The sequence below is a fragment of the Etheostoma spectabile genome, chromosome 18 (assembly GCF_008692095.1).
Source record: "Etheostoma spectabile isolate EspeVRDwgs_2016 chromosome 18, UIUC_Espe_1.0, whole genome shotgun sequence".
Taxonomy (NCBI): Eukaryota; Metazoa; Chordata; class Actinopteri; order Perciformes; family Percidae; genus Etheostoma; species Etheostoma spectabile.
In genome coordinates, this window is record NC_045750.1 from 17623528 (window position 1) to 17640407 (window position 16880).

Here is a 16880-nt window from a genome sequence, read left to right on the forward strand (position 1 = left end):
CACACACACACACACACAGTAAATATACATACATACATACATGAAATTATATATATATATATAAAAATAATAATAATACACACACACACACGTATATATATTTATAAACACATATAAACACACACACCCATCCATCCATATCCATACATATACTGTATATATTATTTCTTTCTTTTTTATCATTCAAAGTAAAGATTTCAGTTGGAAGCAGCCTTAACACAATAATGAAACTATGTGCTGCTGGGATCCTTTTAACTGTCACTGATCAACATTAACAGCACATGGGCCAGCGTCACCAGGGTAACCTATCAAATCCCTCCAATAGCTTTAAGGCTACAAGAGCAGACAACTGTGGGCCAATCAGAGAGTCCAAAATATGTGTACGTGTTGGTACCTGTGATCCTCGGGTCAGAACGTGAAAGAACTGAATCCCGAACACTCGGGCCAGCTCGCTGGTTCTGCTGATGATGTCATGCTGCTGAAGAAGCTGCATGGTGCCGCGAACACGGCTCACGTAGTGGTCCACCATCTTCCACCTAAAGCCCACACACAGGTTTCAATCACTTTTCAGAAGCCATTTGTTTGTTTTCATATACCGTATATATAACGAGTGTTCATATTCCTGATGAGGTGTTTGGTATAGGCACACACCTGTAAAGGTGGGTGTTGTGGTCAAACCAGTCGGACAGTGTGCGGGGGCTGTACAGGGGGAAGCGCTGGTGGAGGATATGGAAGGCCACGTTCTCAAAAGTGTAGTTGTTCAACGCCGCCTGGAGGAAAAAATATAAACAATATCTTGGATTGTTTCCTCGAGTCAGTCAGACTCCTTCGTTGATGTTGTCTATCGTTTTCAAAGGCTCTGAAGGGTGTGTAGTACAGTCCTACAAAGCATACAGCTTGTAGAATGACTTGAGTCTCTTCCTAGGTTTCCTTTTAAAATGAAAATGTACTTTTGACCACGAATCAAAGGTTATGGTCTTTGTAAATGATGGATTATATTTGTATGTGAGTTGTGAGGGGTGTTTCAATTAAAGGACTTTTAGAATCCTGGAGATCAATTCAGTATTTCCAAAAATAATAATAATAATAATAATAATAGTTTTGTGTAACAGAACTATATAAACACACACACACACACACACACACACACACACACACACACACACACACACACACACACACACACACACACACACACACTTTTTATTTATTGTTATGATTTGTCGGTTGGAAACCACTATTTCTTGATATTCCACAAATCCATAACTCTTGACAAGGAAGGCCAGACATGAATGAGATAAATCCTAAAATGTCTCTGAAATTAGGTGAAATTCCCCTAAATCATCCAAACTCTTTTTGCCAACAGTTGCATTTCACATAAAAAAAGTTTTGTTCATCTGTGATATGGTTACATATAAATGTAACTACTGGTAACAACAGCCAATCTCACAGGATTCCCTGTGCGTAAATACTGTGAGAGACATTTCTGATCAAAAAGCGGCTTGAGAAAGGATTGGCAAATACGCATGCAAGTAATGCAACAAAATTTTATACTGTAATAATAAAATTATATGATATAAAATACAAATGCCCTCTGCAGCAGAAAACACAGAGAATCCTGCCTGAAAGGTCTCGAGGAATGAGAGAAAGTCGGTCCCAAGCTAACACTCTGAAACTCTCTGAGAGTGTTGATGTGTGTGTGTGTGTGTGTGTCTGTGCCTGCCTCAGTTTTCATCACCCTCCACAGGTTGATAGTGATGCGTCCGATGATGTTGATCTCAGTCATGGTGTCGGCGCCGTACTCATCCCTCTCTGCAGCGAAGCGGTTCTCTTTGGAATCACCTGAGGACATGCACAGAGCCAGACAGCCAATTACAGAGGAGGAGGAGGGGGAGGGGGGGAGCCGCCAGAGGCTCTCCATTCAGCTACTACTACGCACGCACACACACACGCACGCACACGGGCGCATAAGGGATCGCTCAAAAAACAAACATATGCTAGAGAAGAAAGCAAGACTGCACTAACACACTTGCAGTCTGACATAACATGAAAATATAATATACGGGGGCGCCCTGGCAGCTCACCTGGTTGAGCGTGCACCCCATGTACCAAGGCACAGTCCTTACCGCAGCGGCCCAGGTACAACACAAATCTGTGGCCCTTTGCTGCAGGTTGTCCCCCATCTCTCTCCCCAATCCACCAATAATTACTTTTGCAAAATTCTGTACTTGTTTAATATGCAGCTATGAGCTTTAACTTAGCCAATATGAATGTATGTATTTGCCCCGATGTGCTACAGCTTCCTTTAAAAGAGAAGAACCTAATAGCCAACTAGCAGCTGGGGTTTACTGCACCGGACATGCATTGCATGCATTTTCTGATAGAAAGTGATTGTAGTTACCTGATTTGTGGGATTATAACTAACCTGGAAAGCTCTACTTTCTAATCTGTATTTGACATTCCTCCACCACACAGGAAGTCTACCAGGTATTGTGTCAGACCACATGACTGCTTAGTTTAAATCACTGCCGCTGAAAGGGGGAAAGACTAACTTCTGGTTCCAAGTACCCCCCAGACCATAAGATCATTAAAGTTAGATTGTTTTTTTTTAACAATGTTTACAGGTGCTTCTTACATTTGGAGCTCGACTGATTCTGATCTCAGACCCGAGGTGAAAAAGAGAGCTCTCAACAAGACTATTTCCTGTGAGCATACGCTGTCCAATATTCTTTTACATTCTGTTCACACAAAAAAAAGTAACAAAGCGACAAAGCCTACATAGTAGTAGTAGTAGTAGTAGTAGTAGTACATAGTATATATCATATTGGATTGGAAAACGCAGTGCATTGCAGAATGGTTTGATGTTGCTATGTGTTGTCTTAAAAGTCCACCAAGCGTGCTTTTTCAGCAAGCCCAAGGCTCACTGGCACTCTACAACACAGGGTTGCACACCGAAATACAATTATAGTACCCCTAAATCCCCAAATGTTGTCACAACAAAATTCTCAAGTGAGTTTCTGAACACCGTCAATGAGCTGAAACAAATGTAGAATTTGAGTGTGGTCTAGACCTACTCTATCTGTAATGTGTCCTGAGACAACTCCTGTTGTGATCTGACACAATAAATAAAACTGAACTGAAAACTGAATTATTTATTTTAAGAAAAAGTGTTTATCTACAATAATCAAGACTTGGACATACAATAGATGACCTTTGAACTCTGATCGATTCCTTACACTCGCACAGTGACTATTAGAAGAGCAACCGCCCCAGCTGTACCTGGCACTCGTGACAGCTGCTGACACAGGTCCACTCCGAGTGCTGCAGCCCGCTGGAGGAGGTAGCCCCAAGAACGCATCTGCACCTCATACCCCACCAGGATGTCTGGGTCAAACCTGACAGAACACACCAACAAACAGTCGTTGTTTAGGTTAGTATTTCAAAGACTAAAAAACACTATAAATAAGACATTACTTTCCTTCTTTGCCTCAAGTTATAAGCCTAGGATTTTTTTCCAAAACGTAAAAAAGCAAGGCAGAAAAATCTAAATTCATAAAATTCTGCTCACCAGAACCAGAACTGCATATTTGCCATTAACAACGCAGTAGTCTGTTGCAACGGAAGTACATTGGCAGGATAAAGTGTGACATCCGGCGTGTGATGTCAGGCTTTTTACTATCTATTGGATATGTTAGGTTACGGATATGCAGAAACATTCATTGGCAACAATAGATGGAGAGCCATTCTGTAAAAATGCCAACATTTTAGGAGGGATTGGCCGGAATTGTAAAACTACACACGGCGATACACTAAAAGAGAAAATTATGTTTTCATTTATGTATCCCACTAATTTAAATAGCGCCGGGTAGCTCACCTGGTAGAGCGTGCGCCCATATATAGAGGTTCATGCCTTGACTCAGATGCCCAAGATTCGAAAACAACCTGTGGCACTTTCCTGCATGTCTTTCCCCCTTTCATATCTGAGTTGTCCAATCAATTAAAGGCAGAAACCCCACCCAAAAATAGCCCACGTTACTGTATTTTACAATAATACAGTGACCTTCATTTAATATTGTATGTGGTGCTTTCTTTTGCAGGGTGCAAATGTTCCACCAAAACAAGTTCGTTCCAGAGCTTAACGCCACCCAAGACAATCATTTCAAAAGTTTTTTTTCCTCCTATCCCAGAATTTATATGTGGAGTAAGGTCTGGCAATGCAAAGCGGTAGCTACCCATTCAGTTATTGTACTGCAGGGGCAGTTTATAAAAGGAGCTGTAGCGACAAACATACACACCTCCTCATGATGGCGATCAGCTCCTGAAACAGCACCTTCTCATCAGCAGCGTACGTCACCTGCAGCCCAGAGACGCCCGACCTGACCAGCAGGGGCGCGGCTCCTCCGTGACCTGCTGGGGGCAGATTCATCATCCTGACTGTGCATTGGCACTGATCAAGTGACTATGAATGACCCATGTAAACAATGCTGCTACTTAGTCTGAGTATCAATCTTATGCCAGGATCAGAAACACAAATTCAGCCCGATTTTGACCCAACTAGAGCCCAATGCAGATAGTCTAGCATATCATACATTTTTGTCTTTTTCCACCTGGTGTGACGTGTTCAAAAATAGTTCACCAGAACGTGTTTCTGAAAACATTTTAAGTGCATAATAGGCCATGTAGTTGCTATATCTGTATTTATTTAATCAGTTCTAAAGATTTTTGTGAGTTTTTGAAAGGCTGCTGCTCTACAAAAAGGGTTGACCTATGAACTTGCGCGTAATCTTCACCACAGCATATGATAAATCGGTCTGGAGGCTGGTCAGTGTTGTACTTGGAGGGTTGCCACTCTTCTGTCCAAGACATATTTTTGCCAAAATGTCTGTCTAGTCTGACATCGTCATGAAAGACTTTAAAAAATTGTGTAGTATGATCCTGGTATAAGTAGAAACATGCTCCTTTTTCGGAAGTGCTATGTTAAAGTGAGTTTTAACCTGGGTCACAACTTTGATGGTCTTTGTCCACCACAATGGCACCCGTCAGCTGGGTGCTGTCTATGTCTGGCAGGGGAGCGTCAGAACTGAGGCAGTAGAATAAGGCACATATGGGGTCAAACTCGGGGTCAGGCTCTAGGTCCCGCCGGGTTCTTGCATGGAGCTCCATGGCCATCAGTGTAAGGTACTGGACCTGAGGGGGAAAAGACCAAAATCAAGTAGAAAAAAAAGAAAAAGAAAAAAAAAATTGATCTGAAGCCTTAATCTTTAGACTTTTTTACGGTTTTGTGGGGAATGGTGTGTGTAAGAACAGAACTTCTACAAAAGATGCCGCTGGTCCTATAGATCAACACAGGACAGTTCAACTTCAATAATTCTAAATATGTTATATGGCTGTGATTTCCTTCTGATTGCCTGTAACATATCGGATCTGGTTCCCAGTTGGCAAAATATTTGCTTTGAACCTAATAAATCAAACCCTTCTGCTTTCCTTGTTTGGAGGATCCATGTAGAACATTAAGGTAGCAGATTTTTGGGCCAGCACTGGTCGCTCCAAACAAAAAGACTGAATCAGTTGTTGCTAACAAATGGTAATTCTGTGGATGCTAAATTGCAGGTTTCTCTATGGATATCTATGATATTATGCAATACTTCCTGATGCTGAGGCCGGTTTTTGATACTGCTTATTTTCTTATTTATGATGTGTTAGTGGTCATAAGCAAAGTTAATGTGAACTTTGTTTTAGGCGCACAATAAAATGGGAATGATCAAATCTTGGCGGCCACTAAAAACTGTACAAACCTATTTAGATTGAACACTTCAATAAGCACATTTAATTAAAGACTATCTAACTTCAACCTTAAATATTTTTACTGATATAACCTTCCAAAAACAAACTCCAAGAAAGGGTTGGGCCAGCTCACCTCATGCAGAGCTTTGGCATCCTGCAGGTTTTGCATGCTGATTTTGAAGCCGTAAGAGTTGGCTATGCTGGGCCCTTCAATCTGAGAGTTCTCTTTCTTTGGCACATTCAAAGCAGCAAACTGGTTCTATGGAAGACAAAGAGCACATGACAGATACCTAAATGACAACACAGGCACATCAAATGAACTGCAACTCCAATTGAGGCTAAAATCCAACAACTTGAAGAGGGACCGACTTAAGTCAGGGCAACTAACTGGAGGCACAATATCAGGTACATACGACAGTCTCCGTGCACAGCTCGGCCCTGGTGTTAAAGCTGTTTCCCTAACCAGGGTGGACTGTGGTCTTTGATGTGGTGAGCGGTCTAAAAAAAAATAAAAAAATCAACACTTGTGTTCTGACCTTCATCTGTGTGGTCAGTAACACTCGTCTCAGTGGGTCCGCTTGGCTTCTCCTTCTCTGCTGGAGTCTCTGAGAATTGGCATCCTCTGCAGCAGGAATAAGAACAAAGTTGAGTAACAATGATGATCAATAACAAGACTGCATGCCAAAGATTTTCCTAAATAATAAATAATTTGACAAAAAAGTAAGCTATGATGCATTCTAGGGGTGCACAATTATTAGCAATTTTGAACTGCAATCAATTAATCGGAATCTCAATAGTCAAAATAAGGGCAGTTAGATCTTTTCCTCATTTCGTGCAGCCTATTCAAGGCAAACTTCAATTACAGATCACAGGAAGAACGGAACGGTCGTTTTCTTACCCTCAGATATGGGCGTGCTGCACACTGGCTCTGGATCTTCCTTGCTTCTCCGCCTTCTCCTTAAAAAGGGGGTGCTGTGAAGGTGGAGAGGACCAGTCCTCCCCAATTCCCTGTTACTGACATTGAGGAGCAAAGGACTAAGATTGTCCCCCAGTCTCTCCAGGGAGTCTGAAAGCCGAGGTGACAGTGGTTCTGGAGAGGTTTGCCTGTTTTCACTGAGCCGGGCTGGCCCTAAGGGGCTGGACTGGCAAGACTGCTGCCAGGTAGGCAGCTCCGGGGACTCTGGAGAGGTGGTTTCATCATCATCATGTTTTTCTCCACCCTCCTGCTCAATATCCAAGCCGCCTTCATCTGAAACTGGACTCACCTCTGTGGATTTACCATGAGAGCCTGCATTCCTCAGGGGAGATATGATAAGGGACAGGTTGCATTTCTTTCTCCTTTGGGTCCTGATGCTGGAGAGTCTTTTCGCCAGCTCAACCTTTACTTCTGGACAGCTGGAAGCAGCTGGCTGCTCAGTTCTTTGTGGGCTCCTTCTCAACCCTTTTTGTAAACTATGATACTGTTTCCTGGCTTCCAGCCACAGCTGCACACGCTCTCTGCCTGGTGGGTTTTTGCAGGGCAGAAGGATGACCTTCTTGTCACCGGCTGAGGACTGGTGCTCTTTACTTGCGTCTGAGGCCTCGGCTCCCTGGGTTTGGGAAGATGAGGTAATAGTGATGGCAGGGTGCGTCATGGCTGAGAAGGCCGTTTTCCAGAAATGGAGACCCTCCAAAGACAGGTCTCCACTGAACTCTGCAAGCTCCTTAGCCAACCTACTGCACACCGTTAACTTTCGGCCGCCAACCTCCCTGGAAAGGAGACACAGGAACACGATTATTTGACTTATTACTTACATTCATTAATTGCTGCAATTCATTGCAACTTAAGAAGTGGAAAACTATGCATTATTTATTAATTAAAGCCCTGCAGATAGTATTAATTTGAGCCAGGCTTATACTGGATTTTTTTAGGCTGATTTGAGTAACAAAAAAAAACCTTGCTCGGATTTATTAATTTCCATTTTGACATTCTTATTTTTTTATAGGGAGCCCCTATTTAGTTATGTAAAATTTTGTGTCTCTGGTGCTTACACACACATTCAAACATCCATGCTGTTTTGAGTGAGATACATAATCTCCAAAAGAACTACTTCCATGTCCCTGTTCTGCAGGTATTTCACCAGTGCCCCTCATTTAGAAGAAGTCTCCCAGCTAATCCTGCCTTGGACTGACCAAAGATGGAGAAAGAGTTATCTAGCTGATGTGATCTTACCTAGCTACTGAGCATGTGCGACTCCTAACAAAGATAGTATAGAATTGAGATGTCTCACTCTGTAGCTAAAACAGAGACCTAAACACACAGGGTGAAAACAGGATCTGCAGCAATTTGCAGTACAACAAAAAGATTATGTTTTTGGAAAATGAAACCAAGTAAACCTATTCTGGTACAACCTCAAAATACAATTATGAACCTAAAAATGAGCATAATATGGGCGCTTTAAGATGTGTGACCAGATATGTACTGAGCAGTACATTTTACAGTTGAAAAATTAACTACTTGAAGGCAACACTACTTCTAGAACACTTCTTAAGCATTTCCATTCTGCAATTTCTGCAAAGGTTCCTTATATTCAGTGTATTTTGTGTTTCCTTAGGTCTAACAAACTATTGAATGCATGACCTTCCTTATGATGCATTTAAAAAGCTATTTCTTCATATATTTTGAAGCTTAATTGTTTACATTTCTGTTTACTAGCTTACTTCCTTCTCCTTCATTGCCTCTGTTTGCACATTGCTACGTTTCTCTGCGGTGCCAACTGCACATGCATGCTTACAGTTTTGCATGTGGAGAAATAAGCAAAATGGAAAGCCACCTGTAAAGCCATTGATCCATAACACTACTAGTGGTCAAAAACTCCACAGGGTAACCATAAGTAACCACAAACTTATGTGCCAAAATATATGTGAAGCTAAAATCGACTGATAATATAAGACATGCTGATGATTGGTCAGGCTCCATTTCTCACATGGGAGGCTTTTCAGATGCATTTGTACATTTAGTTCACACAGTTTATTCATATGCAATATACTTTAAATATTAATATTACTTCAGTTGCGGCAGTGATGCAAATAAAAGTCTTACATTGGTTTCCCCGGCACATCAGAGGGGTTGCTGCAGAAGGGCTCCTGGAAGGTGGCCTCCGACATGTCCAGGTCCAGCAGAGTGCTGAGGATCTCCTCCCGGCTTGGAGGAGACATGAGGGGCTTGAGAATGTGGGCTCCGCCTCCTGCTGCCCGCAGCAGCTGGCTCGCCCGCACCTGGGAGAGTGAGCTGATGGAGCGCGGAGAGCTACTGGACGATAGTCCATCAATGCCCTCCAGAAGCTCTCCTGTTGGTGAGCCCTCATGGTCGACGAATGACGCAGAGCTTAAAGGCAAAGGTAGGACAGGATCGAAGACGGAAAAGAGCAGCTCTTTTCTCTCACAGTGAAAGTCTTGAAAGGGGCTCAGTGTATGGGCTTTACCTAAAGAGAAGTCCCACTCTCTGCTTTGGATTTTCTCGGAGTCGAGGAAGGCGAGGTGATTTGATTCAGACTCCCCGTTCTTGGGTCTATCAAAGAGGTCAGGGCTGATAGGCCCTGCTTTGTGCCAGTCAGAGCCTCTTTGAAACTCCTCCCCAGAATCAAACAGCCTATCACGTTTCTTCTCAAAGCCCAGTGCTGGAGTAGATACAGCTTCCTGGCTGACATCACTCAGGAACTTAACTGGTAAATTTTTATCAGTCAGGACAAACTGACTGCCACTGTATGGGCTGGAGAACTCCGTCTGATCAATGGCATTTATATCAAAGGAGTAGTTGTGTGGGAGCTCTGGTGACAAGCTGTCCTCTATGAAGTTGCAGCTGTCAAGGCCTGGGTCTGACAGGAAGAGGGGGCAATCATCCGCCATTTTGCCCTCCTCCTTCACTGATAGATTTGGCTGAGTGCTGCTTGCCTTGCCTTTCTTGATTCTGGGCTTTTTGTCCTTGGGAGTAGATTTTGGGGCCCTGGGTTTCCGTGGAGCGGTGGAGGGAGCTCTTTTGGGATTAGCTGGCTTAGTTGTGGGATCTAGTAGCACTGTAGCCTGAGCTATGGCAGTGAAGTGGCTGTCTGTACCAACCACTTGTAGAGGAAGAGCCTGTCCCTGCTGCCTTTTCTGGAGAAGCTGCTTGAGGACAGTCAAGCCAGAGGGAGTCTCATAGAGAGTGGTGATGTCCCCGTTTTTAGGGCCTGAGTGTGAGAAGGCTGCTGCTACTTGTGAGTCTTTACTGTTTTTCAGTAAGGGTCTACCAGCTAAAGGAGGTGGAGGAGCTGTGCACTCCTCTTGTGAAGCCTCTGTCTTTACTACAGTGGTCTGGCAACCTTGTTGCTTCAGCTGAACCGGTGACAAAAAGCTTTGGTTGACTTCCATGATGGATGTCTCACAGTCCTCAACCTTTGGTTCTATAGACTGGTCTACTGAGTTAGAAGCTAATATTGATGCGGGTTGGGAACTGTCATGGCTGTTGCCATCTGTGCTCCCTGGCTGCTGAAATGGAGGGACGTACTGAGAGAAACTCTGGGAAGGAGGTAACTCATCCTCTGGGAAAAGGAGCTGGGAGATGTCTTTACTTGAGTCATGGCTTTTGGGTTCCTCAGTCCTTTTTTTGCGAGACTTTCGAGGTCTTATGGTGGTTGTAGAACTGTCGACGGTGCTTTCAGCTGCATCTTTAGCCTTCTTCCTCTGTATTTGGGCAGCACCACTCCTTTGTCTTAATTTCTCTTTCTTGGGATTCTCTTCCTCCCGAGGCTTAATAACAGACCTGCCTACTTTCCTTTTAGTGTCTGTGGATTTCTTCGCTTTGGCAGTTTGACGCTTCTTTTGTGCTCCTTTGGTTGAAGACACTGTGTGCGGCTTGTGAAAAGCAGAACTAAGACATGGGTCACTGAGTGGGTTTATCATGTGTTCTGAACTCATACTGTCCATTAGAGGTTCACTTGGTGACCAACAACGAGGGGGTGTTGAGTGTGTGGGGCTTGGGGATCTATCAGAGAGGTAGCCCAACTCTTCCATGACATCAGTATACTCAATGTCTTGGTCATCAGTAAGCTCACAGTAACATGGCCGAGGGGGCGGTAAGGAGGGTAGAAGTGGGCCTCTCTGACAGCCTTTAATCCTCCTGACCCTGTCAACCTGTCTTACCCGAGGTTTTGAGGAGTTGCCGACTGTTTTCTTATTTGTGGGGCTGACCTTTGCCTTTCTTTTGGGCTGTTTTTTGGCCTTAGGCTCAGTTATGGGGAACTTGACGGCACTGGATTCTGGCACCTTGGGCCAGAAATCCTTAAGAGGGGCTAGTTGATTGTACTGCTGTAGCTTGTCTGGCGTCAGCAACACCAACTGCTCCTCTGCATTCAATTTGGACATCTTCACCAGCATGTTTTTCTGTCCTTTAAACCTGTTAATAATAATGTACTTGATAATGATAGGGGGTTCCTTCTTACGACGTTTCTGGTGTTTTGCTTCCTGCCCACTGGGGACAGTGGGGTCCTTTAACCGCTCTTTGATGGAGGCTGGAGTCTTAGAATGAGTGACACTTAAGTATTCCCCATCCTCGCTGTCATAGATCATCTTTCGTTTGGCTCTCAGGGTGTATTTACTACCAGGCAATGCTGAAGGTTTAGTACAGGTGACCTTAGCTGATATATCGTGTAAGGGACTTAACCTTTGCTCTGTGGAGTCTTTAGGTCCTTCAGAAAAACTGGCAACGATGGTGGCCGGGGGCTCTGAAAGTGGTTCGGTCTGTTCATTTACAGACCTCTCCTCACTTTCTGGCTCCGTCTCTGTGATTGGCTTTCTCTCCATTAATGGCCCATCTTGAATTGGCTCAGACTCTTCTAATGACTTATCCTCCAAAGCTGGCATCTCGGTATCTGATGTCACTGGACAAGCAGGTGTGGTTGAGGTGAGGCCAGTGCAAACCTGGCTGTCAGCGGCAGAGCTTTCAACGGTGTTTAATTTGTTTCTCTGCCCTGCCATTCCCAACCTTTTTTTACACACTTTTAGCCTAGATCTACGAGGCTGGGCTTGTTCAAGCGTGCTGCAGGGATCAGCCAGCTTTTTGCTCCCAGGTTTCTTCCTACTCAAGCAGTTGGAGAGGATGACACTAGGGAAGAACTTGTAATGTGCTTCCTGCTGGGCCACTATTGTCCTTTCAGTCTTATTTTCCTGATAGTCCTCGTACCTGATTTTGAGTTCACCAACATCTCCCTCCTCACTGTCCTGGCCCATTTCTTCCTGCTGAGGATCAAGAAACTCCTTCTCTACCATAGGTGACGGGGCTGAGATGTTCCTCAGGATGGGGTTTTTACTGTCCTTCTGGCTCAGCTCCAGCTCTGTCTTAGCTGTACAGTTTCTCAGCTCTGAGTAACAGAGAGAGAAGGTCCTGTGATTCTGAAGGATGGACAGACAGTTTGTTTCCACATTCTTTATGCTGCTGTACTTCCCGTTTTTGGTTACCTTTCCGTTACCAAATGGGAAACTTTCTAGGTCTGTCTTATCCAAAGCTATGGAGGTTTTCTTGTCATAGGTGTACATGGGCCGTATGTCTTGTTTGTCTACGTTGACAGGAGACACCTCAGGGTGATTGGGTAACTTGCAGGGGATAGGATGTTTGACTGGCGGGATGTAGGGAATTTCTTTATTAAACTTGAACCCTGTTGAACTGTCCTGGCTGCTTTTTGATTGAAAGTGCATGTCAAGTGGTTTTTCTGTGTCAAGCACATTAACTGGTCTGTGCTCAAGGTGCTTGCACTCAAGAAGGATCTTCGCTGGAGAAGGTGGATCCAAGTGAACCGTCTCCACGGAGAAGGGGTTGTTTTTCCCGAGCATCTTTTCTGTGGCTATGAGAGAAGACTGGGTCCTGGAGCCACTGTCCGTTAAGGAGGAATCTGTGGATACAACAGAAGAGGCATGTAAATTATCTTATGTGCATACAATTACTTATTTCAAAATCATGATTAAATGATCTTTCAAAAACTTTAGATTTATTAATAATTTAAGAAAATATTTAGGGTGTCATTCCTAACATTAAAGCTCCTTAGTTTTTGGTTTAAAAGAAAACACTGTAGCAATAAAAGTAGCTCCTCAGACTGAGAGAAGTTAGAGGTCAAAAGGACTCGAAGACTGTAGTTGCAGTCCTAATAACAGTCTTTAATGTGCTTCAGGTAATGTGTTTCAGAGAGTAAGTGAAATTTTAAAGCCATGCTTTACTTTGACAGCGGCCATTCAATAAGGTTGCAGTCACCTCACTAACAAATCAAACCAATCCATTAACACCAAATGAAGGCTTGCACAATTCTATGCTACTTGGACACTGGAACAATACAGTTTGTCTCCATTTGAAAGATAAAATGTAACACTAATAATTAAAAAACGTATAATGAAAAAACATATATTGTATAAATACTGTTAAAATATAGGTTAAATAAAAAACAGGTATAAATAACAGGTAAGAAGAAAATAAAATGTCAAACTTTTCAATGAAAAAATAAAGTTTAGTGCACTTAGCAGTATTTATAACTTCAGAGACCACAAATCTGCAAACCTTTATAAAGTTTTTTTGTTGTTGTTTTAAAAAAAAAATAGTTTTAGCATAGCAGTGCTGCATACAGTAGCAACCAGCAGCATTTCTTTGTTTTAGGTCTGACACTTTAACACAAAATCTTTTTTAAATTCTTTGGCCATTTCCAGCCTTTATTTTGATAGGACAGCAGAAGACACGAAAGGGGAGAGAGGGGAGGAGAATGTCATCCTCTACCAACTGAGCAATCCGGGCGCCCAAACACAAAAAAATCTTAGTGGAGCTTCACTTCTGCCCAGAATAAATAATATATTTTTTTTTATTTTTTTTTGTTAAAAAGAAATTCGGCCAATGCAGATTATGTAAAAGAAATGCCAAAAATCGTCCAATTAATCAGTCAACCTCTAGTTAAGAGGCAGCTTGTACCTCATTGGCTGCTTTTCCCAGACAGCTCTAGTTGTGTTAATGAAGTGGTTATTTCAGGTGAACGAATGAGAACTATCATCTAACAGTGTTACATGTAAAACTTGGCTACAGGACAGATAGGAAATACAAATACTACAAGAAAAATTACATTTGAGGATACATGTGTACACATTTATACAGTGCTCCATCTCAATTGTGTATATTGACAGCCGCTTTGTGCTTATGACATATTACGATATCCAAATCTAGTCTCATATCTCGATATTGATATATAATATCAATATATTGCCCAGCTTTACTTCACGTGGTATCTTTGGTGTTACATCAGCAGGGGATGTGAGATAAGCAAACTGACATTTAAGTGCCGTCTCAGCATGCGATGACTCACCGCTGCTCTCGTCTGCGGCCCCATCGAGCTGGGGGATGGACAGGTTGGCGAACAGAGAGTTATTCCCACTCCACTCCATGTCTTCATCAGAGGATTCCTGCTGCTCGTCACTTGAGCAGTCGTCAGGCTCCTTCGCACCAGGCCTGCACACACAGGGATGATGGGAACACTGATTAAACAGCGCACAGGTGGGTCATCTTTTCTGGGCATGTCCCAAGCTCATAGGTTTTTGGGGTGACATTTTTCAACTGTACAATGCTATATATCAAACCCTGTTAAAACCTGACAGCCTCCTTGCAACACTGGGTTGCTCCCTTTATTCAGTCTCTCTACAGAATTACAACAGGCCCTTATGTTTGGTATGGTCATAGCCCAAAGGGTTAATTTAAAGGTCCCATGACATGGTGCTCTTTGGATGCTTTTATATAGGCCTTGGTGGTCCAAAGCAGAGATAGGGGAGGTAACATTGGCCGATCTGAGCTTTCATTTTCTCAAAGGCAGAGCTGGATACCCAGGGCTCAGTTTACACCTATCACCATTTCTAGCCACTGGGGGACCATAGGCAGGCTGGGGGAACTCATATTAATGTTCAAAAACACCTAATAAAACTTCATGCCATGGGACCTTTAAGGGAATGTGAATCAGTGTTCCCACCTTACTTTAAGATATGGTTGGATGATATGGTATCCTGTTTGTACCTGGAGGAGCTGCGCTACACTTTGTCAGACACCCACCGCTAAATCCGTAAGATCTGGGGGCCCTTCACAGACCATATTAAGAGAGAACAGTCTCAGGATTAGTTTTAATGTTATTAGTATTAGACTATGTTGTACAGTATGATTTGAATTGTTTTCCCGTTCTCATGATGTAAACTGCTTGCTGGGACTCTGCCCTTGATTTGGGCCTTCTTTGACCTCACTTCTTTCCACCACCATGGAACGCTGTATCTTCAAAACCTGTGGACATTCATTTCAGTTTTTGGACAGGATTATATAGTATATATTTCATATGTTTTGGTTTTCTTTTGTCTTGTTTTATCCTGTCTTTTTGGAGTTTGTTCGTACTCCGATTGTGACTGTTATGCAGAAAATCAAAAATCTAATTGGCTGCTGGTTCATGCAGGAGTGCATTGTTTGCATTGCTTGGTACTTAAATTACTCTTTCCTAAACTGGGCAGAGACTCAGACTGAGCCCAATGTTAATCACCCCGGTCTATTCACTATGAGAACAAGGGGAGAAAAAAAATTCATGTGTATTGTAATTTTTTTGCAACGACTTGCTAAATCGATTATTTTCTCTAGAATCAATTTTTTTTTAACCAATGATTCACCTAAATAATTTCTGTTTATAAGATACTGCCAAAGGCAACTACATCATATCCAGTTCAAGCAAAACAGAGCAAACGCAGAAAATCAATCTTATGTTCTTCTTTACAAAGTAAATGTCAGACTGACTGGATGAATGTGATGTGCATTCTTCTCATAAAATTGTCAGTTTTTAGAAATGTCTAATAATATACTGTCTCTAGAAGGAAAAGAAAATTGCAATACTCAATACTATTAAATTGCAATACTTCTAGAATCCCAATGATTAAAAATCGCAATACAAATCCAATCGGCACCCATGTATCGGGAAAGAATCGATTCGGGACAAAATCATATCGTCACAGCCTTCATAAGAACCAGGCCAAATTTCTGCCATATTAGTTTGATATTCAGGTTCAGCGGGTTTGTGATGCCTTATTACCTGTCCGCAGAAATCGGCAAGGCCATATTTTTTGTCTTGCTGTTAAACGTTGCTGTTAAAGGTGCTCTGAGTGATGTTGGGTGATAGCCTTTCTTGTTGACTTTGGAAGTTTTTTAAAACAAAACGAGGCTAGCTTGCTCCTCCCTCCTCCTTATCCCGTCCCCTCTTACTCCCTGCCGTGCTTCCACGCACTAACCCCCCAACCCCCATCCCCAAACCCTTCTCGTCGGTTATTGGCTGGAACGCTGGAAGACTTTTTGTGTGTTATGTTTGGTGGTGCAGATTGGTGCAGTTTGTTTTTGTTTGTGTTTGTGGAGCCTGGGAGACCACTTTTTTTTTTACAGTGCGTTCAGGGGACAAGCTAGCAGATAGTGAGGAGATGTTTGCTGTAAGTGACAAAAAAATGTTGTAGCCTAAAAAACGCGTGACATCCTAATCCCCAATTTCCACAAGATGCATAATGTCTGCAGATCTGCTCCGCTGCGTGTCGGCTCGGTGCTACGCCGTCCGTCAACACCCACCAGGTTTGGATTTGTTGTGGAACGGCTGCGCCCATGACTGACAGCTGAAGTCACAAGGACCCACGAGATCTCGTGAATTCATGTAGAATAGAACCACAAAACCAGTAACAGCTTGTTTCCATCCAGAGAAGTAGAGAGGAAACAACTCTGTGCTGTGTTTTCAAGGTGTAGTGCAGGGAGATATGATCTGCCGTGAGCACACTATTTCATTTTGTAAATTAACCGGATGTTTTATTTGTTTCTGTGCTAGACTCCATGTCCCGCACTATCTGTCGTGTGCTGAATTGCTGCAGAGCTTTCCGGTGTCCGGCAAAACTCAAAGCTCTGTGTATCTGCTCTAGTCGAGGCGTAGCCGTTTCACAGTCAGTGGATATACACACATTGACTTTAATGGGAACCTAACGACTCTGACGCTGTTCCGGAGCAGATCCGCAGCTGTTACGCATCCTGTGGAAATTGGGGGTTAGAGCACCTTTAA

General features: G+C 43.0%; 1 protein-coding gene across 3 annotated transcripts in view; it reads right to left on the reverse strand.

The window, feature by feature from the left end:
- Positions 1-16880, reverse strand: part of rev3l (REV3 like, DNA directed polymerase zeta catalytic subunit) — a 90105-nt gene that overhangs the window by 10885 nt on the left and 62340 nt on the right. For 2 of the 3 annotated variants that reach the window (XM_032542421.1, XM_032542423.1), the window contains exons 12-22: positions 14136-14278; positions 8867-12689; positions 6683-7533; positions 6321-6406; positions 5918-6043; positions 4995-5187; positions 4296-4410; positions 3280-3395; positions 1724-1842; positions 652-770; positions 395-536 (exon numbers count right to left, since the gene is read on the reverse strand). In XM_032542421.1, coding sequence (XP_032398312.1) covers positions 395-536; positions 652-770; positions 1724-1842; positions 3280-3395; positions 4296-4410; positions 4995-5187; positions 5918-6043; positions 6321-6406; positions 6683-7533; positions 8867-12689; positions 14136-14278 — 5833 coding nt within the window. The remainder of the gene's footprint in view (positions 1-394; positions 537-651; positions 771-1723; positions 1843-3279; positions 3396-4295; positions 4411-4994; positions 5188-5917; positions 6044-6320; positions 6407-6682; positions 7534-8866; positions 12690-14135; positions 14279-16880) is intronic. The other variant, XM_032542422.1, reaches the window with a different exon arrangement.